This window comes from Grammomys surdaster, unplaced genomic scaffold (genome assembly GCF_004785775.1).
Source record: "Grammomys surdaster isolate TR1022 unplaced genomic scaffold, NIH_TR_1.0 126219, whole genome shotgun sequence".
Lineage (NCBI taxonomy): Eukaryota > Metazoa > Chordata > Mammalia > Rodentia > Muridae > Grammomys > Grammomys surdaster.
Window position 1 is genome coordinate 4,840,502 of NW_021621022.1, and position 24,157 is coordinate 4,864,658.

The following is a 24,157-nucleotide window of genomic DNA, read 5'->3' on the forward strand; positions in this document are numbered from 1 at the left end:
GAGGCCATCATGAAAGAGATACAGATGCTGAAGCTAGAAAAGCACCTAAGCAGAAAAGTGCAGAAGACAAACTCGAACAAGTGGAAGAGCAGCTGATGCACCTCCTGAAGAAATGAAACACATGGAGGAAAAATGGAACAGAAGCTCTAAGGTCCTGAAGAAGCAACAACAGGAAGAGAAGAAAGTCCCCCAACGTCTGGAGCACTGACTTAACTTCCAAAAGTCTGTAATCAGAACAGATTTCCTTTTCTGGTGTTTCAGAAGACAGTGTATGCATATAAATAAAATAAATAAAGGAAGAAAGAAAGAAAGCAAAAAAAAAAATATTTAAAACATTTAAAGAGATTTTCTGCAGAAAATAGCATTAAATGTTTGCATAATTATAGATAATTTTAACACTTCCTCACTATTTTTGGAAGTATTACAGGCAAATTAAACTAAAGATGAACCAATTTTACAACAATAATACAAAAAAGAAAAAAATTCTTCCTTTATGTCTCATACCAGGTGTCAGTTAAATGACCTTTAAGAATTAAAACAACCTGAATTTTCTGCTTTACAAATGAATATCCAAATTCAGAAAATCTGAGTGCACTTAGGTGTACGAAGTATTCCATAAAATCATTATGTTCTTCGGTTCATTAGTCTGATTCATGACTTCAAATTACCTACAGCATTTTCATGTAATAAAAAATCAGATAACAGTGCCAAATAGTCTTAATTCAATTTTATGATAAGCATGCTTTTTATTAATTTTCTAAGGGATTATGAAATTAATATGGAATAGTTGATGAGATAATTTCTGCTATCTTATTACAAATCAGAAATACTTTTAAGTATTTTCAACTTAGCTGCTACAGTATGCTTTGTAAAGCGGGATCGCTCCATAAGGAATTCAGGAATTATCTCACGGCCTGTGTTTAGATTTGCCTCTACTGATGGAGCAGGAGACAACCATGGTCTAAAAGTGTGTGCATGTGTTCCTTATAAAGTGGCCCAGTTTCTGCAAAGCCACCTTGCTGTGAAGCTTTTCAGAATTAAGAATTCAGAGTGTACACAAAGATTTTTTTCTTTGAATCCCAAACAATTCTCAACAAATTATCACATAAAGAAAAAAACTGGTATGTACATGTGTACAGTCTTAAGATTTTCATTCTGATACTAATTAGTTTCTCTCTAGCTGAACGTTTCCACATACCAGATTTGTGGCTGCAATTGGCTTTAGCTATGAAAATTATATACAAGGAAATTAGGGGTGTTGCAGTACTTGGTTGCAAATAATTTGCCATCTGGTGTTGGGTCAGAAAATGCAATTTCATTAGTGCTGAGGAAACAGCCAAACATGAAGCAATTCCTACAGGAAAAAAAAAAAGGGAAAATACCATTTATCAACTAAAATTTTGGATTTCAATTAAACATTAATACAACAATACAAGCTACAAGCAATTGCCTTAAAACTACTATTATTTGATAACAAAATGCCTTAGATTTAGAGATAAGAAACTCAAAGGTCCACAGAGTGAAAGGAATAAGAAAACCAAGAAATATAACCACTATACAATATGATCCTGCATTAAAAACAAAAACTAGTGGAGGATATTTGAAATAAATGAGGAAAATGAAACCTGGACTACCAAGAAGACAAAGATGATGTTGATATTAAGTTTCTTGATTTTGACCGTTCTGTGGTCATTTAAGAACTTAAATGTTTTAAGAAAAGTAAATGGGAGAGGGTGAGGGCGGAGATAGAAGAAATGGATCACTGGTTAGTAGTACATATGTATTTGTGGTAGTTTGAAAGAGAATGGCCCTATAGGTTCATATATTTCAATACTCAGTCTCTAGTTGGTAGAATTATTTGGGAAGGATGAGGAAGTGTGGCCTTGTTAGAGGAGTGTCAGTTTTGTTATTTCAAAAGCCCATGCCATTTCCAGTTAGCTTTCTCTGACTCATGCTTGTCGATGAGATGTGAGCTTTCACGTACTGCTCTAGGACTGTGCCTTCCAGCCTGCTTACTGATTGTTATAGAACCTAACCCTGTGGAACCATGAGCTCCCAAATTAAATGCTTGTTTTTATAAGTTGCCTTGGTCATACTGTTTTGTCACAGTAATGTCTATAACTGAAATAGTACTGCTCTCAGCCGGGCGGTAGTGGCGCACGCCATTAATCCCAGCACTTGGGAGGCAGAGGCAGGTGGATTTCTGAGTTCGAGGCCAGCCTGGTCTACAGAGTGAGTTCCAGGACAGCCAGGGCTACACAGAGAAACCCTGTCTCAAAAAAACAAACCAACAAAAAAAAAAAAAAAAAAAAAAAAAGGAAAGAAATAGTACTGCTCTCACAGAGGACTAGAGTTTGGTTCCCAGTACTCATACTTGGCTCCAAATCTGATATTCTCTTCTAGCCTTCAAACTCTGCACCCACATGGCTTATACCCACACAGACATATGTACAAACACAGACATAAATAAAAACAAAGACAAAATGAGAGGGGCACAGTGGTGCATATTTGCAATGCTAGCAATTAAAGCAGAAGGCCAGCCAAGGCTAATAATAAGACCCTATCTCAACCATAAACCCAATTTTAAAAAAAGGAAAGAAAGAAAGAAAGGAAGGGAGGAAGGAAGGAAAGAAGGAAGGAACAAGAGAGGAAGGGAGGAATTACACTTAAGCTTGCCATGGGATGTATATCTAGTATTTCCTTCTAGGGTTAACATCTGCCTTGGTCTGACTTTGACAGTATTTATAAATAAATGTTTTAGCAAAATTCTGTTTTGCTTGTGAGCCAAGGAAGGTTCTGGGAAAGCTAACAAGTCATTGTGCAAGGTCTAAAGCTATTCTGTCTCCTTACCTGACAGTGTCAACCAGTCGTCTTGCAATGCGCTTTCTTCTTTTTAGTTTGAAGACCCATATTCTACTTATTCCACAAATAGCAGGTTCTGGTACATCTGAACACCGCCAAGCTCTAGAACATTCTTTAGTGGCAGTTGGTTCTGACAGGACACGAAAGGCCTGCAATAACAAACAGAAGTGTCTAAAACTGAACACACAGACAAGTTGACTTTTCTTTTAAAAAGCAAACAAAAAATCCAAACTTTAAACAAAACCTGTTTATAGTTAATCTACAAAAAATATTTTGTGACTCCTTAAATCATATTTATTTATACATGAGTGTTCCTTCTGCACATATGTATGTGCACTTGTGCACTTGATGTCTGCAGAGGTCAGAGAAGGTACTGGATCACCAAGATCTGGAGTAACCAATGGTCATGAACCACAGGTTGAAATTAAACTAAAAACCTTCAGCACAGGAAAGGACACAACATGGGGAAAGACAACTTAGGAGAAAATATCTACAAATTACATATGTCAGAAGGCTAAAGTCCAAAATATACAAGGAACTCACTGAATAGCAAGAAAATAACACAAATTTTAAAATGGAACGGTCCAGCAAGATGGTTCAATGGGAAAAGCACTTGCTGTACAATACTGACAACCTAAACTTCCTCCCAGATCTCCCAGTGGAGAGAACCCACACATGCCACTCCCATACATCACATACACAATAATAATACCAAGTGGGACAAGGGCCTGACTGCACCTTCTGAAAAAGGACATATAAGTGTCTCAGGGGTGTTTGAAGAAATGTTCAATATTACCATAAACAAGAAAATGCAGACAAGAATAAGGAAGTATCTCAGCACGTTAGAACGATTATTATGTAAAAGTAAAAAGTCTTGGGCAAAATAGGGAACAAAGGGAATCCATGTGTACAGCTGGTGGGAATCTTGTCATCTGTGGCAAACGGATGGACCCACACACAGTACATTCCAATCAGCCATCACAAAATGGCAGATCTTGCACAATCTAACAAATACAGAATCTGAAACTTGTCAATGTTTCATTTAGATACAATAAATTCTGCCTCCATGTTTATATGTTTAAATGTATAAATGCATCTATATGCATGTATAAGGTTATAGTTAAGCTGTAGGTAAGCCACACCCAGTGGCACAGGCCTGAAACATGTACATGAGTCTGATCATAACTTCAAGGCCCACAGAATCAACTTGCAGGGAATTTCTTTCAAAAAACACAACCTGCTGTTTTAATCTATGATGACATTATGAGTTAACTAAATCAAAACAGTTAATATTTTTATCGCCATACATATTTTCCTATGAGGAAAACATTTAAGGTATAATTTTAACATTCTTTTTCTCTCTCTTCCTCCTCCTCTTCCTCCTCCATTATTGTTGTTTTTATTTATTATTATTTATTTTTGAGACAAGATTTCCCTGTATAGTCTTGGCTATCCTGGAACTTGATGTGTAGACAACGCTAGCCTCGAACTCTGAGATCTATCTGCCTCTGCTTCCCAAGTGCTGGAATCAAAGGTGTGTACCACTGCCTGGCTAACAATTTTCAAGTATGTACACACACACACACACACACACACACACACACACCACAACCTGGGATCAAACCTTGAACGCTGTGGATGCTACCCAAATGTTCTACTGTTCCTTTGGGTTCTTGTTAGTAAAAGTGGTTTCTTGGCACTCTTTCCCAGCACCAACTTTATTAGGGTATGACCAACAAATAATTAACACATTATTTGCTCTTTACTGATAATGTACACAAACTGCTTTTCTCTAACTTTTAATAAGAAAACTGTTTTCTAGACCACTGGTAATTAGTGTCTAAAGTAGATTGTAGTTGGGCATACAGACATACACCTTTAGTCCCAGACTCGGGAGGCAGAGGCAGGAAGACCTGCATTCCAGGCTAGCCAGAGCTACAGACACTGTAGCTTTATACTAAATAAATAAATAAATAAATAAATAAATAAATAAATAAATAAAATATTTTAAGTGAGAAATGAGTAATGATTATTTTATTAAATACATCTGCTGAGCTGTGATGTAATAACTTAGGTCTACAGATTCTTACATAAAAATCACTACATTTTTATACTCCCAGATAGGGAAATGGCTACACAAAAACAGACTTACTCTGCTTATATTTATATTATAGACAAAATACTAAACACAACGTAAGTGAATGAATTTAGTTATAGTCAAAGACATTTAATAACATAAAAGACACACAACATACCTGTTTGATGGGTTCCGCAATTAAACATCCAACTACTCTCTTTTCATCAATAAAGAGGAAGGTTTTGGTTTTGTTTGGATACATGGGAACAACCTGCTGGAAACCCAATTCCAGATCCACGAGTTCTTGGACATCTTCTACCTAACAGTGTTAAAAACCAGAAGGTGAATTTCTTTTAAAAATCACAACAAAAACTAAATATGTGTATCCTTATGAAATATGATCACCAATCATTTAGTTTTTATCACCTCTATTTTCTAAAATTATATTCTCTCAAACTTATGAATTGATGCATACACCTGGTACTTAGGGAAAAGAATACTTTTTTTTTTGTCTTTTTTTTTTAAGAATGCTTTTAACAGACATTCTGAATCCTAGCAGACTGGAGGAATTGGAGCCCCAGGCAGACTTGCTTTAGATTTATCATTCCTGTTGGTGACATGCAGCTCAGGAAACAGAAGCAACACCAACAGAGAACAAACATCTGACCAGGACTCTGTACAAGCCAGTATGAACACTTAAGCCCATGCAACAAGGAAGGCTGCTGGCACACTAGGAAAGCAGTTTACATTTACTGATGCTTCTCTTGGGAGAAGAGAGGAGAAAAACAACCCCATACATACCTTTTTGATAGCGTAACTTGGATCATGTGGCAGGACCAACACGATCTTCCCATCCCAAAACTCTGCTACAACCCGTTCTCTTTTCCAGCCCTGACAAAGCAGAAAACATTGTTAATTTATAAACAGACCGCATAAAATACTTTAGTTAGAACATGGCAGATGGTCAAGCAACAAATGACAAAAAAATGCAAGATGGAGATTCTGGCTTTGACTACCCATGGTGTAGACCAGTGGTTCTCAACCTATGGGTCAAGATCCTTTTCACAGAAGTCACAAGACCATCAGAAGTATCAGATACTTACATTCCAATCTGTAGCAGTAGCAAAATTACAGTTAGGAAGTAGCAACAACAAAAAACCTGTTGGGGGTTGCTCTGGTGCTGTTATGCATTCATATGCTAAATTCTGTACCACAAGATCTGATTGCCAAGGGCAAGTGAATTCTCACGTGCACCAGCTTACTAGCTTTTGTTGTGCAAAGTTTGCTCCCCAACTTAAAGTTAATTGGTTAATAAAGGCCTATGATTGGGCAATAGGGAGAGAAAAGCAGGACTTGAGGATGGAGTGAGGGGTGTGAGGCAAAACAAGAGAAAGAGAGAAAAGAAGAAAGCGAGGAGGTCGTCATCAGCACCTGGCCAGGAGAAACAGCAAAGAGGGACACGTTGTCTGGGATGTAAGTGACAACAGCTCCAAACCTGCCAATCTAGGCTCACAGCTTGTAAATAAATACAACTTTGTGTCTTCTATATGGCCTAAATAGAATTTATAATTTTTCTTACAGTAATCTTGGCTTGGGGGTCACCATAACATGAGGAACTGTATTAAAGAGTCACAGTGACTATCCTCTCTGCAGTGAATGGTACCCATGGCTGTTCAAGGTGCTGAGAACAAGGTACTGATGAGTGTTTAGCTCATTTATACCAATCCCTCCAAGGCTCAGAGAACATTGAAGAGGAGAAAATATGAAAATTGAGGAAGAAGCTGGGGAGCTGTGAAGTGCCATCTTCTGGGTATTACTCAGCAACTATATTTCTGAACTCATAGCAGTTGTAGCCTGCACTGGACCTGAAGAAGACCTGCTAAACTATCTGATGTAGGCAGCTAGGCAGTAAGCCAAGTTCTAAGAAGTAGATCATAAAGAGAGGATACAAATGGGCTGAAGAGAGAGAAATAAACCTAGATAATCCTGTGGCTCGAATGCTTTTTCCTTTCATGAATTCTACATAGGTCTTATCCTAGATGATGTTTGAATGTGAAATGTCTCCCACAAACTAATGTATTTGAATACTTGCTCCCTTGCATATTCCCTTATAACTCTGGGATGCCTATGCAGCCACATCTGGTGTAGCTAGCACTCTTACTCTCTAAACCTTTTCTTAAGACAGTGTCTCACTCTTACAGCCCAAACTGACAGACTGACTTGAAACTCACTATATACCCAAGACTGAATCTGAACTCACAATGATCCTTATGCCTCAACCACTCCCTAAATGCTGGGATCACAGGTGGGAGCTAACATGTCCAGCTAGTTTCTACCATGAGCAATGAAATATTTATGGATATATAGATCTTTCAACAATTATGGTACAAATGCCTTCTTTCATACAGTTATAACTTCAGAACAAACTGAAAGACTTCTTGACTCACCACATATTTAATTCCTTCCAGAAATCTGTGGTGATGTTGGAGATGTTGTATTTCATCTTCAGGGTTGGAAGCAGTATAGATCATGCCACAAGATTTACACATAGTCGTCCCAAAATGTTTCTGACCTGCATCCTACAATTGAAGAACAAGCAAGCAAGCGAACAAAATCATAAACTCAAAGAACTGGGTGAATAATAGACCTTTAGGAAGGGCTCACATAAAAGACCAAGAAAAAGAAAAGGCCTCATTTCAAACAGAAGGGATAACATTCTGTATTATTCATAGTGTTTTTTGCCTTAAGTCGTCTGGAGTGTTAAATTCTTTATCTGTAATTATTAAATTCTTTGCCTCAACAGTTGATACAGCTCTATGAATTCCATTCTCATACAACATTGTTTTTAATGTCATTGAAAATACTAGATTCTGAATTATTTAAGACAGTGATTGGCAGTATTTCTGTGTAAAGGTAGAAGTAAATACTTTAGATTTTTCAGACCACGTGTGATCTGCCACTGTTGTATTTGAATAAGAAATGTATTTGAATACTTGGTGCATGGCTGGTGGGCTGTTTGTGGAGATTATGGAACCTTTAGGAGGTGCAGCCTCCCTGGAGGAAGTCCATCATTGGGGGTAGGCTTTGAAAGCTTATAGACTTCTTCTTGCTGTTTCTGCTTCCTGTTGAGGCTAAAATGTGACCAACCAACGTTCCACTCTGGCTGCCCATTGTGTTTTCCTTATAATTACGCCCTCCCTTCTGGAACCAGAAGCCAAAACAAACTTCCTTCTATAAGTCATGGTAGTTTATGTACCAATAAAAAAGTTAACTAATACAGTTATATATTCTTCTCTTTGCTTCAAAACTTCTGAAAGCCTGACTTGGAGGCACAGGCTTATAATTACAGCTGCCTCAGAGGTGGAGGTAGGAAGATTTAGAGTTCAAGGCCAGCTTGGACAACTTAGTGGGATTCTGCCTCGAAAATAAAAGCCTTTGGGAGTATAATGTAGCTTAGTGGCAAAGCCTTGCCTATCCAAGAATGAGACCGTCAGACTCAATTCCTAGAACCATAAACAAACAAAACCACATAAAAAACATTAACTAGCCGGGCGGTGGTGGTGCACGCCTTTAATCCCAGCTCTTGGGAGGCAGAGGCAGGTGGATTTCTGAGTCTACAGAGTGAGTTCCAGGACAGCCAGGACTACACAGAGAAACCCTGTTTCGAGAAACCAAAAAAAAACAAAAAAAAAAAACCATTAACAACCTTTTTGTTTTTTTGGGTTTTTTTTTTTTTTTTTTCGAGACCGGGTTTCTCTGTATAGCCCTGGCTGTCCTGGAACTCACTCTGTAGACCAGGCTGGCCTCGAACTCAGAAATCCGCCTGCCTCTGCCTCCCAAGTGCTGGGATTAAAGGCGTGCGCCACCACCGCCCGGCTTAACTACACTTTTCAACTCATAGATTATATAACTGAATCCAGTCTACAGCCATGGGTTGCTAAACTTAGTTCTAATTTAATGTTGCTATTTCCACTGCATCTTTTGTTGATCAAGAATTTTCTTACCTGAAAACAGGCCATTCATAGCATCCTACTCAAATACTAGCACTGCCCAAAACTGTGAGCGCTAAAGTACTGGCTAGCTTTGAATGCTACCACAACAAAACTGGCCATTACAAACTTGGAAATCTACAAGCCAAGGTAACCATTCTAAAAGGCTGACTGCATGTGCTGTGTGTGGAAAGACCTCTGTTTTAAATTTACTCACAATGATGAACTGATCTTTTCCTCCTTTATTTGTATCTCTGGAATTAATATTTTTCTGTACATTTGTCTGTTTCAAGAAATTAGTACATGTAGTGGATCCCACAGGAGAGTGTTCTTCAGGTGGAGACCTGGAAAGACAAAGTTAGTAAATATGGAACAGTGAAAAACTCCAGGTCCCAGAAATAATCACTTACTCAAAGGAACGTAATGAGTAAATTCAGTGTCAAGACTCAAATCCAGATCTAACTTAAAGCCAAAGAACTTTCCTCTGTAGTCTTAGACACACATATAAAGAATTGCTCTGGAAGCTAACTGTACTTTAAAAATGGACTTTTCTTTCTTATGACAATATCTACTCACTTAAGTATAAAGAAATTCTTAGGCAGATGTTAATGTTGAATTTTACAACCCAAGGCAACCATAATCAACAGCATATAAGGATCCAGCAACATGTTACTTAGGTGCTTAAGTGAGAAATCCTGACTCAAAGTACAGTGGCAGCTCCTTAGAATATCACCCAGGGTGACCACTGGCTTCCATAGGCTTGTGTATATACATACACAAGTGCCCACATCAATGTATACACACACACACACACACACACACTCACACACACACACACACACACACACACACACACACGCGCGCGCACACACACACACACACACACACACACACACTCACATGCGCGCAGGAGACTAGGCCGAAAATTTCTTTTCTGAATGCCTAGTCATTCAAGAACAAATGGGTGAAGAAAAAACAATTAATTTTTTTTTTTTTAGCAAAATGTTCAGACAATACAAAACTTAGACCTTCTACTTGTCACATTCTCTACCTACACACACCACCTCCCCATTACAGTATTTAGTTAGCGACAGTCATGACTTAGAACAGCACTAAACTACTACTACTTACTTCTCTGGCCACAATTTCTCCCTTCTGTAAAATGGAAGCTACTAGTACCTATATCATGAGTATAAATGTTCATTAAAATTTAGTTATTCTTCATATATTGTCAACTATGGGAGGAAATATAACCCAATGGGCTTTTGATTCAAATGTGAATTCTATTTCTGGCCCCAGCTCTGAGGACCTACTAACTGTGCAATGGTGGCTAAATTCCTCAGTTTCCTCAGATGAATGATTACAATTATAACAATACTAATCATGTTTACCTTCTAGATTGTCTGAGGATCTTTTAGTGAAATAATAAACTAATTACTATAGGCTAGGTACTATGTAATAATATAACAATTATTTTACTAAAGTCCACAAAGAGCTATTCCATCTGTATAAAAAAAAGGCACTAATCTCATCTTCTATTCTCAGTATTATTATTTCTCCTTAGTGGTAAAGAAAAAAAAAAGATAGCATTATATGAGAAAAAAAGAAATCTATATAATTAATAAAATTAGAACATAAAGCAAAAATAATTCCTACCTTTTTGTGTTCACTGAAGAAACACTGAAGATGGGATAGACAGACTCTGGAGAAACTGTTAGGGGGAAAAGCAGCAGAAGGTTGTATTATTGAATAATATCTGAGCTCTGACTCATAAAACTCTGAAGGTTAATAAGAACAACAACAACAAAAAATGCACACTGCTTGACTTCAAGAGTCAACCATAATTAAGACAGTACAAATTGCCAAAAAGAGACAGGTAGGTCAATGGAACAAAAGAGATCAGAAACTGACCCAAACAAATAAAGCAATGATTTTGGCAGAGACAAAGATACTCTTTAGGGCACCCAGTCAAAATGGATCACCAATCAAAATGTAAATTACGTGTGTTGGTGCTGGTGCATGCCTTTAATCCTAGCACTTGAGAAGCAGGTGGATCTCAGAGAGTCCAAGGGTAGCCTGGTTTACAAAAGAAACCCTGTCCCAAAAGGAAAAAAAAAAAAAAAGGCCGGGCAGTGGTGGCGCTCGCCTTTAATCCCAGCACTTGGGAGGCAGAGGCAGCCAGATTTCTGAGTTCAAGGCCATCCTGGTCTACAGAGTGAGCTCCAAGACAGCCAGGACTACATAAAGAAACCCTGTCTCGAAAAACCAAAAAAAAAAAAAAAAGGATAAATACTGGATTAGAGATGTCAGTGTGAACTCATGCTAAAGCATGAGGAGGAAGACTCACAGGAACAACTGCCTATGCTCTCCAGTCATGTCTGGAGAGAGGGCCTGAGAACAATGGCACTCTAGTAACAATTATACCCAGACACTGCCCAGATCTTAACTTCCAATGAAAGGAGTCAAGGTTCTGTGGAGAAATTGCTGGTTTTAGGGCTAGAGCAAGGAAAATACCTAATGAGTCCAAAGCATAAGAAACTAAGATAGTGCTCAAAAAACAAAGACGAGACATGCCAAAGGGAATTAAGCTGAAAACAACCCTCATGATCAAAACAGAATAATTTCAACAATAAAAATCTATTGGATTTAAATGCAAAAATAAGCATTCACTTACCATAGTGACACATATCCATGAGCTCATTGGTTTAAGTGAAGGAATAAAGAGAGATAAATGTGAGAGGGTCTAACTCCCTAGAGAGCATAGTAGGGTTAAGATGCCTCAGCAGACAAATTTCCTGAGGTGGAGGACTGATACTAAGTTCAACCCATGGAATAAAAAAAAACAACAAAAAAAATCAAGATGCAGAGTTGGGTGGCTAGTACTAGTACTCCCTAGTACTCCCATGGAGTTAGAGAGAGGAGATCATCACAGACGCCACAGGCTAGTAGTAGGAATACAGAAAACACAAACAAGAGACCCTGACTAAACTCGGTGGAAACAAAAAAGCCACTCCAGAAAGTTGTTCTCTGACCTCCACACATGCACCATACCATAAGTGAGCTTAGGAAATAGAAATAGTTGTCAGAGATTACCTAAGGATAAATGTTTCCGTTGTCCAAAGCTTTAACCTTAAAAGCCCCTTTCCTACTTTTCAAAACATACTGCTTCACCATAGACTACAATTTCCCAGAGATAAACAGATATTAATGATAGACAATAATTTTTAAGAAGGCCCAGAAAATATTGGTATATATAAAATCTTATATTGATATGCACAATAAAGCACTGCTACAAATTGCTAGGGTAGTTAATGCAAACTTTCTTACTTACTTGTCTTGTTCTCATCAAGTGAATTCTCTGAAGGAAAATTATGTTTATCAAGTTTATATTCCTTTGAAGAAACTACTGCACCTGAGGAATTCTAACAACAATAAACAGGTTAACAGAAATAAAGAAAATCCCTAATCCTTCGTTGTATTTCCTTCAAGTGAACAAATCTCAACACATCACGTGTAATACTTCACAGCATGACTCATCAAGTTTTCAATCTATTTTTTCGAAAATTTCCTCTGCATTCATTGAATATGGTTCATCTTTTAAACATCACAGAACAGACATAGAGACTGCAATACTTGTAAAAATGCATGCTTCAAGGGTTGGAGAGATAGCACAGTGGTTAAGAGAGCTCTGGCTACAATTCTAGCCAGGTTTGGTTCTCAGCACCTACTTAATGGTTCAACTGTCTGTAGCTCTAGTTCCAGGGAATCCAGTTCCCTCTTTTGGCCTGAGGGCACTTATACACAGATGCACATACTTATCGAGAGGCGAAACACTCATACACATTAAAACTAATAATAATTTTTAAAATGTATGCTTACAGATGAAGATGGTGTAAAAAAATTATATACCATTCTTTTCATTATAATGAAATTAACTTTTAAAAGTTAGCAAAAAATGGAAAAAATATCAAACTTTCTCTTAAGCTAGTAAGGGAAACAAATTCTCATCATGAACTTAAGACTGGTAGTTTAGGTTGGTAACGCTCCTGCTATGCAGAATGAGGACCTGAGTTGAACCCCAGCATCAATTTGTGCTTGTAATCCATGGACCAGGGAAGAAAAGGCAGGCAGCACAGTTGAATCCTGGGCTAATGAAGAGTCCCTGTCTGAAAAAAATCCAAGGTAGATAGATAGCACCTCAGAAACACTTGCCCACTGACCTCTCTCTGCCGTGAATAATAATAATAACCACATTCTGAAAGTCATTAGAGGGAGTTTTGTCCATAACAGTTCCTACTATTTAATAGTAGCAGAGAAACTACAAAAGCAAAGTAGAAAACTTCCTGCTAACATTCCAGAACATACTACCTAAAGCCAAAGAAGAAGCCACATTTTTTTTTCTACCCATCTTTAACTTTATACTTTCTGGTTTTATAAAGGTGGCTCTCCAAACTATAAAGAAAATCAAATTTCATTCACTTATGTGATCTACGTACTTATATACACATAATTTATATCTAAGCATTATTAAATGGCCAGCTGTTCTTAAATGATACATTTAGCTTTACCTTTCCCAGTTTCTCTTCATTTTTACTTCTTGCATCCTGTAATGATTTCTCATCCACTAACAAGGACTTTGGTACTTGCTTTGCCTCTGGAGCATCTTCAGTGACCTCTGGTTCATTTTTCTGCAAATGTATTGGTAATGGCTTATCTTCCAGACGTGACTTTTTAGGAGAGTTTCTTTTCCTAACAAAAAATGCTGCTCCACCTTGGAGTGTAACTTGTGGTTTTATTTTCCGGCTTAGAACCCGAGGAGGAGAATTTGGATAATTTTCTGCTGGAAAACAACTGTTCTCTTTGTTCACAACTGGCTTATAGGTCACTTGATTTGGCTTGGGATTTTTCAGGCTTCTTGGTATGGACTTGATGTGCTTATAATTTGGTTGATATTTAGCAGTTAAACTCTTCTGGGTTTTTTTATTCTTCTTGGTACAGACTGGTTTTCTCTGAATGTTTTCTGTCACACTGGGAAAAGGTTTATCTCCATTTTTAGTTGCTAGACAAATAGATCTGCACTCTCTTATCAACTTCCTCTCAAGTGGATTGAGGTAGTACTTATCTTTATTGTAGAAAGATACAGTAGACACAGCTGGTTTAAATAATGAGCTGTAGTTTGCAAATGACAACCTATTATTTTCAGTTGTTTTGAGTGGACTTGAAGTGAAATGGCCTTGGTGGGAGCAAGACCTGTCTTCCCTTTGAACACTGCTTTGACAGTTATGTTTCTTATTAGGCGATGGAAACAGATTTTCAGCAATCCTTAATTTGCTTGATGAAATATCTGTTAATAGGCTACAAAATGAAGAGAAAGGAAAGTTCACTGGTAAATTTGTGGATCTTTTTCAAAATTTATTTAGATCCACCAGTAAACTTCTCCCTGCTAGTCATATAAAAATAATGCACCCTCCCCATCGTCTGACACATTATCTATTAGTTTAACAGGGTCCTCAAATACTGTCTTTATGAAATCATTTCAATATGTTTCTAATATATATAGCATTCATAAGCTGGGTGGGGTGGCACACACCTTTAATCCCAGCACTCTGGAGGCAGAAGAAGGAGGAACTCTGTGAGTTGGAGGCCAGCATAATCCATATGAGATTCAGGACAACAAAAATTACATAGAGTCCCTGTCTCAAAAACAAACAGGTAACACTCATAAAAGAAGTGTTTACAAGGAAACTTTGATATACAAATAAATGTATTTCAAAATCGATTTCTCTGTCTAGGTTATATAAAAATGATCCCATACTAGGTCTGGGCATGGTGGTACTTATCTTTAATCCCAACACTCAGGAGGCAAATGCAGGAAGATCTCAATTAGCTCCAGGCCAACCTGGTATTAAATAGTTAAGATTGTTTCAAATAAACAAAACAAAATGTCAAAGGGCTGGAAAGATGGCTCAGCTGTTAAAAGCACTGGCTGTTTTTCCAGAGAACCCAGGTCTTATTCCCTACACATGGTCCCTCACAGTCTGTAACTTCAGTCTCTGTATGGGCATTGCACACATGTGGTACACAGACATAAATGCAGACAAAACACTCACATGCATCAAATAACTTTTTAAAAAAGATTTATAAATTATTCTACATGTATTTTTCCCAATTAGCTACTAAAATACCCTATGATAAATTTTCTGTAATAAATTTTCTCAAAAAAAAAAAAAATCCAGTCTCTGGCAAGACTGGATTTTTCTTTCTTAAAGAGCTCATATGTATAGGTTAAGACTTACCTATCATCATTGTCATCATTCAGTGTATGTCGCTTCCTCTTCCTTGGAGTAAAGGTTGCCATCATCTTAACTAAATTCCTAAAGGCAATAAATATGTCAGTTATAATAATCAAAGTCATCAAGTGGATAGAAAATGCACTATGTCAAAATTGTATTTCAAAAGTCTGGATTCGAAATAGGCGATTGCAAATAAATTCCCAAGGGAAAATTTGTTTTTGAGATAGTGCTTCAGATAGCAGAGGTTAGCCTCAAATTCAAACTCATTCACTCTGTTGTCAAGGATAAACTTGAACTTTTGAGCTTTTAGGACTGGAATCACAAGCTAAGCCACCAGGTCTGGCTCCAAGAAACAGATTAAGAAAAACAACGAACACACACACACACCAAAGGACCCCCAAAAAGTCAGGTGTGAGGGTGCTAATGGGAGGCCAAGGCAAAGGGATCCTGAGTTCGAGGCCAGCCTGGGATATAGGGGCCTCAAAAAAAAAAAAAGAAAAAAAGAAGAAGTAAAGCAGTAAACTATTTATCAGAGAGTTAAACAGTGATAAAAGAAGAGAAGGAGGGTGGCTTGGGGAAATACTGCGCTTACAGTAGACGTGAGCAGGGAAATGTAGGGATGCGTTTCTAGCTGAAAGATGAGCCTACTAACGAGGCCAGGTGGACTCTAATTAGGGGTACACTTTAAAGTAATCACTTCAAGATTTACCACTCCTGTTAGGCCTTCTTTGGCACTGCCTTCCTTCCACTCTGCCCGCTGATGGATGCTTGTCACCATCTCCTCTCGAACGCTATGCCATGCCTCTTCCATATTCCACTTAGCACACTTTCTGACTAACCAACCATCTTCACAGCCTGCACGTTCAGTGAAGGTAGAGCCTTCTTGGAAATCTGAGCAAGGTATGGTGGAAAGGACAGTCCTCTTCACAGGTCCTAGTTGGGCTCGCTTGCAGGAGCTCCCTTATTTTTGAACGACCCTGACCTCACTAGGCAGCTGCTGAGGAGACACAGCAGGAAAGCCTCGTCACCTTAGGGAGATAATTCTAGAATGTTCTTCCTTCCTTTCCCCTTCCTTTTGGAAGGGTATGTCAGTCCCGCAGAACTCCACAAGCGCGACCTCTAAGCCAAACAGAAAGTCTACGGGCAACAGAGAAGACCTCTCCTGGCTGTGTGAGAGAGAAGCCTGGCACCCGGAGCACGAGCCCCGCGTGAGAAGCAGGCAGCGTGCCACATTCAAGACCCTTGCCCCGTGACGTTACCTTCGTTCCTCAGTTTCCCTCTGGACCCGCGTCCACTTCTGCGGGGGACCCACGGAAAGACCTCGGCACCTCAGCAAGCGTACAACCCTGCTCACAGGACCCGGCGCTCTGCCAGTGCGTTCAAATTAACGCGCGCTACTTGAGACTAACGCTGCTGCGTTTTGATTTGTCGCTGCTCAGCGCTCCCTAGAGCCTGCGCCATGATTGGCTTCTCGTTAGTCCTTGCCCCGCCCTCCGGCGAGAAGGTCTGCAAGATTCTCCCGCCCTTGAGAGGCAAAGCTAGTGGGAGGTGAGCGGTGGGGGGGAGATGGGTGGGGGAACAAGGAAGCCACACCTCCTAAAATCCTGCAACAACTTCTGGCTTCAGACTGCCGCCCTATGAAAATGCATTCTGGGAATTGTAGTTTGTGTATCAGCTGACTGCGAAGTCAAATTCTGAGGCAGTTTGGTGTAAACAGCTAACATAAATTGACATGTCCAAGACACTGGAGGCTCTTATTTTTCATATTTGAAGCCCTATTGTTGGTTTTGCGTTTTAGAAAAACCAGTGAAATTTTAGGTTTCTTTTTTTTTTTTTTTGGTTTTTCGAGACAGGGTTCCTCTGTGTAGCCCTGGCTGTCCTGGAACTCACTCTGTAGACCAGGCTGGCCTCGAACTCAGAAATCCTCCTGCCTCTGCCTCCCAAGTGCTGGGATTAAAGGCGTGCACCACCACCGCCCAGCTAAAATGTCTGCATTTATGTGTTTTTGGGGTTTTTTTTTTTGTTTTGTTTTGCTTTGTTTTTTTGTGACAGGGTTTCTCTGTATAGCCCTGGCTGACCTGGAACTCACTCTGTAGACCAGGCTAGCCTCGAACTCAGAAATCCGCCTGCCTCTGCCTCCCAAGTGCTGAGATTAAAGGTGTGCACCACCTGCAGTTTCTTCCCCCTCCCCCCCTTTGGTTTTTCGAGACAGGGTTTCTCTGTGTAGCCCTGGCTGTCCTGAAACTCACTCTGTAGACCAGGCTGGCCTCGAACTCAGAAATCAGTCTGCCTTGTGAGTGCAGATATTCAGAGGAGTTGAATTTCCTGGATCAAGTTTTAGACAGAGGCCACCAAATGTGGGTGCTAGAAATTGAACTTAGGTCCTCTACAATAGTACCTTAATAGTTGAGCCCAATCTCTTGAGCTGGATGCTTTACATATTTTAATTCACATACTCTTCACACAATCTATGAACTTTGTATTATCATTCCTCCTTTACAGAAAATGAAAATGAAGGCCTGAACACAATCGATATTTATAGGGAAGGCCTGTGACACTCCAACCCAGCACTGCTTTTATCAAGTGTCTTTTGGCAAGCAGAAATGTTCTTAAAACACTCACAGGCTTTTAAGGAGTTATCAGTGTCTAGTAGTCTTGGACACATGTTTAGTTCTAAATAAGTTTGAGTGATGCCCTTTTTCCTAGAACAAAGCTGGCCGGAGTGAATTGACAAATGACTAACAGATATTATTGGCTTTTCAGGAATCATGAATGGGTCAGTTTCTGTGTTACAAGCCAGAATAAAGGTTTCCATTAGGCAATGGTAGAACACTATGTTTTGTTGAGGGAGATGTCTTTGAAACTGGGGCCTCACTACTCCAAACTCCGCTACAACTCTGTCTCCTGAGTTCTAGAATCCTGACTGTAATAGTGCCCATACCTTAACAGAACTGACTCCATGATGAAAGTGTCAGTCAGGCTATAAAACTCAGCACACAGACAGCACCACTTGCCAATATGAAAACAAAGGCCTAGGCCATCAGAGTCCATAGTTTTGGGAAAGTTTCTAAATGTACTAACCTTGCTTTTTGGCTTCTGTAGTTCTTGTTAACTGAAGAATGTCAACCCAGAACATGGGGTGTGTGTGTGTGTATGTGTGTGTCTGTGTGTGTCTGTGTGTTTAAAAGCTCCCCCTAAGAAAGACTGAGAAAATGTTTTATTACTGGGATCCCAAACAGCCAGTGTCATATCTGCCCAGCTAAAAAAGACTTTCTATGGGCTTAAACCCATATTGGAGCAGTCTTCTCTAGAGGATACTCTACAACATTGACCAGAACCAGGAGACCCAGAATAATAGTGGGTTTTATAAAATAAAAGAACAGGACAATAGGGGAAACTGGCTAGTAAGAGACTATGGCTTGTTTCTTTTGAGAGAATTAGCTGGTCCTTGGTGGTGCACGCCTTTAATCCCAGCACTTGGGAGGCAGAGGCAGGCAGATTTCTGAGTTCGAGGCCAGTCTGGTCTACAGAGTGAGTTCCAGGACAGCCAGGGCTACACAGAGAAACCCTGTCTTGAAACACACACACACACACACACACACACACACACACACACACACACAAAGAAAAGAAAAGAAAAAGAAAGAATTAAAGCCAAGGAGGGAACTTTTTTTTTTATCATGCAGGTTCTACTTGACTGGAATTTCCTGTTTTATGAAAGTCTAGGCTCTCCATGGATGGTAAAACTCCTTTTCTGTAGCACTTTTGTTTGGTCTGTCTTTTGGGGCTTGTTGGAAGGGTACAGTCCAAAATGGACTCTCATAATTTTTCTTTATCAGAAGTAAGAAAAACAACCAAGTCAAACCTAGGTCCTGTGGGAGAATTTTGTAAATTTATAGCAAGAGGTTCTGAACTTCAGAAGTTTGGTATTTGTTCAGTCTTGTAGGTAATAAGGAGCAGACATTATATTTAAATGAACGACAGATAGCCTGAGACCAAATCCCAATAAGCATAGTGCCTCTGGGAAGTAATAGTGACAATTCCTCTGAGAACCTTCTGCCTTTGATGCAATTTAGTTAACTGTGGCAGGGCAAGACAGTGCAGCATTTCTTCCATCTTGTATTCTTGCTGAGGCCGTCTCTGGTTTAAATAGGATTTGATGGAAATTACCCAGCTCTATTCTGACTAGTTTGGTCAAGGCAACAAAAACAAACAAAAAACACAACAAAATCCTCACCTATGTCAAGTAGCAGGAGAATGAGTTTATTTAAAATTGGTTCTTACTGAGTGCCCTCTGAGGAAATGAGTACAGGAACCCTTAAACCATGCATGAAAAAGGCAGTTTCTGCATTCATGGAGCCCATATTGGGTTGAATGGGAAGCCAAATAAAAAGCAATGCAACCCTCGTGATCACTTAGTAGAGCCTCTGAAATTAAAGTCTGCCCATGACATTTTTCCTTTATGGTTTCAAACAAGATGTGTTTTTCCATCTGATTTTCTTCAACCAGTTGGCTTCAGCGGAATCCTCAAAATCCCCGGAATACTCGCCCTTCCGCCAACACCCTTCCTTTCGCCAGGACTAAAGATGGCGCCGACAGGACGGCGTTGTGACGCGACCGCACGTCCGCCGGAAGTGTCTGGAGGCGAGCCTGGAAGCCGGCTCACCCTCTCGCCGGTGGTATCTCGAGCTTCGCGTTTTGAGCAGGAGTCGCCACTCTTCTACCAGGATCATGGTGTTCTACTTCACCAGCAGCAGTGGTGAGTGATGCCGGGGCCCTGCCCGCAGCTGCCTCCAAAGCCGGCATTCCCCAGCCGCTGCTGGGCTTGGACTTAGTCCTGAGCCGCGTCCTCCCGCGGGCGCCTTTCCCAGAGTCTTCTGGTTCTCTGCTTGGCGGTCCCCTCGGGTGCCTGGTCATCCCCTGGTCCTGGTGGTCGCGGTGGGAATGCGCCCCGCTTTCTTTATACCCGGTAATTATTCTCATCCCCACTTGACCGACCCGCCAACGCTTCCTGGACTTGGGCAGTGTGTGGGTTCCTGGATAGGCCGCCCCCACCCCCACCCCTCCTGGCGCAAGCCTTTGCCCTCGCATTCTGCTCACAGCTTGGAGCGATACTTGACCAGCGAGACAGGTGCCAGCAGTTGTCTCCTACAGGAGGATTACCTTGCCCTTCTCTGAAGGGCGAGCCTGGGATGCCATGGAAAGCTATAGAAAGTTAGAATGTTAGTACAACCCCTCCCTGGGCAGAGTTGATGTTCCAGTTGACTTCTGGTAATACTGAGTTAGTTTTGGAAGACCAGAAAGTGCTGTTTTGGTTTCCAGGAAATGCCGCGTCAACTTAGTTTCTCTGACCATATTGCTCCTTTTATCCAGAATCAATTTCTAATTTTAAACTCTCACCCCATTAAGATGACTCTTGACTTTTCGAAGACACTGTGTGAGACCCAGTTTTCTTGTCAAGATTAAATAGACATTTTTCTGGACCCCTTTAACATTCCTTTAGGACTGCTCTCATGTGGCTTTAACAGCTGCCTGCTTGAGCTCCGGGGCAGGTCTCTACATAGTGCCCTGCTTACATAGTTGGCTGCTGTGTTGATTTTTCCCCCCTTTCTTGAGACAGTGAGTGGCTCAGGTGGCTTCAAACATAGACTCTCCTGCCTGAAGGCTCCCTAACGATGGCATTACTTTCTAGGTCCCCCAATCTGGAGTTAGTGTTTGGTGATTTTGTCTCTTAGTATTTTTTAGTTTGTTTATTTTTGAGACAGGATCTCATTGTGTAGCTTTTGCTGGCCTAGAACTCACTGTATCGATCGTGCTGGCTTTGAACTCACAGAGATCTGCCACCCTCTGCTCTTCCACCCTCTGCTCTGCATCCCCAGAGCCAGGATTAAAGGCATGCACTGCCTAACCTTTCATGATTCTTTTGATTGAAGAACTATTTTGTGAAGTGTCCCTCAGTGTGTGAGGTTGTTTCTTTCTTTGTTTTTCTTTTTTATAGTTATGCTATTTCTAAAAATGATTCTATGTCTGTATGTATTTTGCCTACATGCACATCTACACACCATTTGTGTGCCTAGTACCTATCAAGACCAGAAGAGGGTGATGGATCCCCTGGAACTGGAGTGACAAACAGTTGCTTTGTCTAGTATTCCTGAAGTCTGGGTTTGATCTGTAGTACCACATAAACTGAGTGTAGAGTCCATTCCTGGAATCATGTGATTCAGGAGGTGAGGGCAGAAACCCCTGGCCTTCTAAATGTATGGTCTCTTAACTTTTGTTTTTTGAGTCAGAGTCTTCAGATAGACCAGACTGCTCTGAACCAGCCTGTGTAGCTAAGGACAGCGTGAACTCCAGACCCTTCTCCCTCTCAAATGCTGGGATTATAGGGATACAACACCATCACTGCCCTCTGTGTGTTCTGCTCAGTGGTACAGACTTGCGGGCCAACCTTGTTTCTATCTTACCAGGCACTGTGCTTTGTAGACTGAAGACCAAGTCACAAATTTAGCTCCATTCAGGGTTGCTGTGTAGCTCTGGCTGTCCTCGAACTCACTCTGTAGACCAGATTGACCTCAAACTCAGAGATCCACTTATCTCTGACTCCCAGGGGCAGGAATCTGTTTTTAAATGTCTGCCGTAGAGATTGTTGTTCATTGTGGGGACTGGTTGTTGCTATTGTCATTATTATTGAAGAAGGCAAAGGTATAGGACTGCCATTAAACTTTATCCCTAAAGGGAAATAAAAAATCAAAAGGGCTATTTCCTTGAAAAGGAGGAAAGTAACCATTCAGCAGTAAGGATTGTTAAACGTCTTCTTTGGGGACAAGATATTATTTTAAGCTCAGTAAGACTTGTGCAGTCTCTATAGTTTAATTTTGACCTGCTGCTATCAGTCATTTAAAAGGATACAACTTATTCTTAACTCAAAGGGTGCTTAAGAGCAGATAGGTGAGCCAGGTGTGGCCCATGGACCTGCTTTGCATCCCCACTAATTGTCTTTTTATTTTTGTTTTATTTTAGCTAATTCGTCTACTTACACTATTTACATGGGAAAGGATAAATATGAAAGTAAGTTTCAAAACAAAAAAAAAGCATTTGATTTTGAAATTTCAGGCAGGTAAGTGCTGTTCCTGTGCCATGTTTGTTGGGCTTATGTGTTTTGTTACTGATTTCTTTAATTCCTTTTAAAAATTAGACTTGAAAAACAGTTGCCCACATTTTCGAATACAGTGTTTTGATATATGCACACATTGTGTGGTGATCAAGTTGAAATCCATAACATATCTGTCACCTCAAACACGTACTATTCCTTTGCAGTTAGAGTATTTAAAAATCCTGTCTTCTAGTCACTTCGGCATATACTTTGATAACTGTATAACTGCAACAGAATTCCAGAAATGCTCCTAACAGATCATTGTTTTACCAATTGACTAGTCTCTCCCAGAGTTCCCCAGCCACCGATAGCCTCTACTTCTTTGAGGTTTTACTTTCTGTTTCTCTTCTGCTTGTCCTGTTCAACTGGACCTGGCATGTAGCTTAGTTGAGATGTGTGTCCCTTGTACGTCTGTAATCCCAGCATTATAGGGGATAGTGGAACCAAGGGCCTCATGAAGGCCGAACACAAATGCTATAACTAAGCTATATGCCAGATCTAGTTGAACACTTTTTTTTTTTTTTTTCAAGATTGCACTCTATAGCTCAGAGGTTTAGAAATCATAGCCATCCTCCTGCCTCAGCCTCTGGAGAGCTGAGCTTACAAATATGGGTCACTCTGACTAGCTCAAGTTGACCTTCTTGGTGGTCAAGAGAGCATGGAGTTTTGCAACACTGATCCTCACAGTGAAAGTGAGAGAAGCAGAACCTCAGAAGGAGCTGGAGAGAAAGAGTGTCATTCCTCAAGATTGGAAAATACAGGTAATGTGAGGGTTTAGAGAAGACAGCTGTGAAGTCATGCCAGAATCAACTCCCCAGCAAACAAGCTGCAGTTACACAACCTTTTCAGACCTCTGAGTTCTTAGAAGAGGCTCATGGGCTGTAGCTACTGCAGAGGGTTGTTTATATTAGGGAAAAGGACCTGTATGCAGTGTGTCTTAGTTAGGGTTTTACTGCTATGAACAGACACCATGACCAAGGCAACTCTTTTAAAGGACAACATTTAATTGGGCTGGCTTACAGGTTCAGAGGTTCAGTCCATTATCATCAAGGCAGGAACATGGCAGCATCCAGGCAGGCATGGTGATGGAGAAGCTGAGAGTTCTACATCTTCATCTGAAGGCTGCTAGCTTCCAGGCAGCCAGGACTGGGGTATTAAATCCAATGCCCACAGTGACACACCTACTTCAAATAAGGCCACATCTCCTAACAGTCCTACTTCCCCGGGCCAATCATATACAAACCTTCATATTCTACACCCTGACCCTCATAGGCTTGTTCAAACTGTCTGTGGGGGCCATATCTAGCCATAGTATAATTTAAAAAGTACATTTAGTCCAAGTTCCAAAGCCCCCACAGTCGATAGCAGTATCAACAGTGTCAGAAGTCCAAAGTCTCGTCTGAGATTCATCCAAACACATAACTGTAATCCTTGAATCAAGACAGGAAACCAACTGGACAAACTCCAAACTCTGCATCTCCATGTCTGATGTCAAAGCAGTTTTTAAATCTCCAGCTCCTTTTTGTTGACTACAACAAACTTCTTTTCCTGGGCTGGTTCCACTCCCTGTTAGCAGCATTCCTCGGGAGATATCCTATGGCTCTGGCATCTCGAAATCTTGGAGTCTCCAAGGCAACTTTAATTTTACAGCTTCTTGTTTCAACATCTGGGATCCACACATGATCTGGGTTCCTCCAAAGGGCTGGCATCACTTCTCCAGCTCTGCCCTCTGTAGCACTCTACGCTCAGGTTGGATCCACTCCACTGCCGCTGCTGTTCTTGG

General features: G+C 40.3%; 2 protein-coding genes across 2 annotated transcripts in view; one reads left to right on the forward strand and one right to left on the reverse strand.

Annotated features, from left to right (window-relative positions):
- Positions 1-715: 715 nt before the first annotated feature.
- Esco2 (establishment of sister chromatid cohesion N-acetyltransferase 2) lies at positions 716-16,577 on the reverse strand. Its single transcript, XM_028758866.1, has 11 exons — positions 16,481-16,577; positions 15,225-15,302; positions 13,497-14,283; positions 12,260-12,350; positions 10,585-10,639; positions 9,146-9,272; positions 7,387-7,518; positions 5,741-5,830; positions 5,118-5,258; positions 2,851-3,011; positions 716-1,354 (listed from the first exon to the last, which is right to left on the reverse strand). The coding sequence occupies exons 2-11, from the start codon at positions 15,287-15,289 to the stop codon at positions 1,222-1,224; spliced, it is 1,782 nt and encodes a 593-aa protein (XP_028614699.1). The 5' UTR covers positions 15,290-15,302; positions 16,481-16,577; the 3' UTR covers positions 716-1,221.
- A 3,220-nt stretch (positions 16,578-19,797) lies between these two features.
- The window catches only part of Ccdc25 (coiled-coil domain containing 25), a 29,857-nt gene continuing 25,497 nt past the window's right edge, over positions 19,798-24,157 (forward strand). Inside the window, exons 1-2 of the mRNA XM_028758849.1 lie at positions 19,798-19,980; positions 22,242-22,289. Coding sequence (XP_028614682.1) covers positions 19,953-19,980; positions 22,242-22,289 — 76 coding nt within the window. The 5' untranslated portion in view covers positions 19,798-19,952. The remainder of the gene's footprint in view (positions 19,981-22,241; positions 22,290-24,157) is intronic.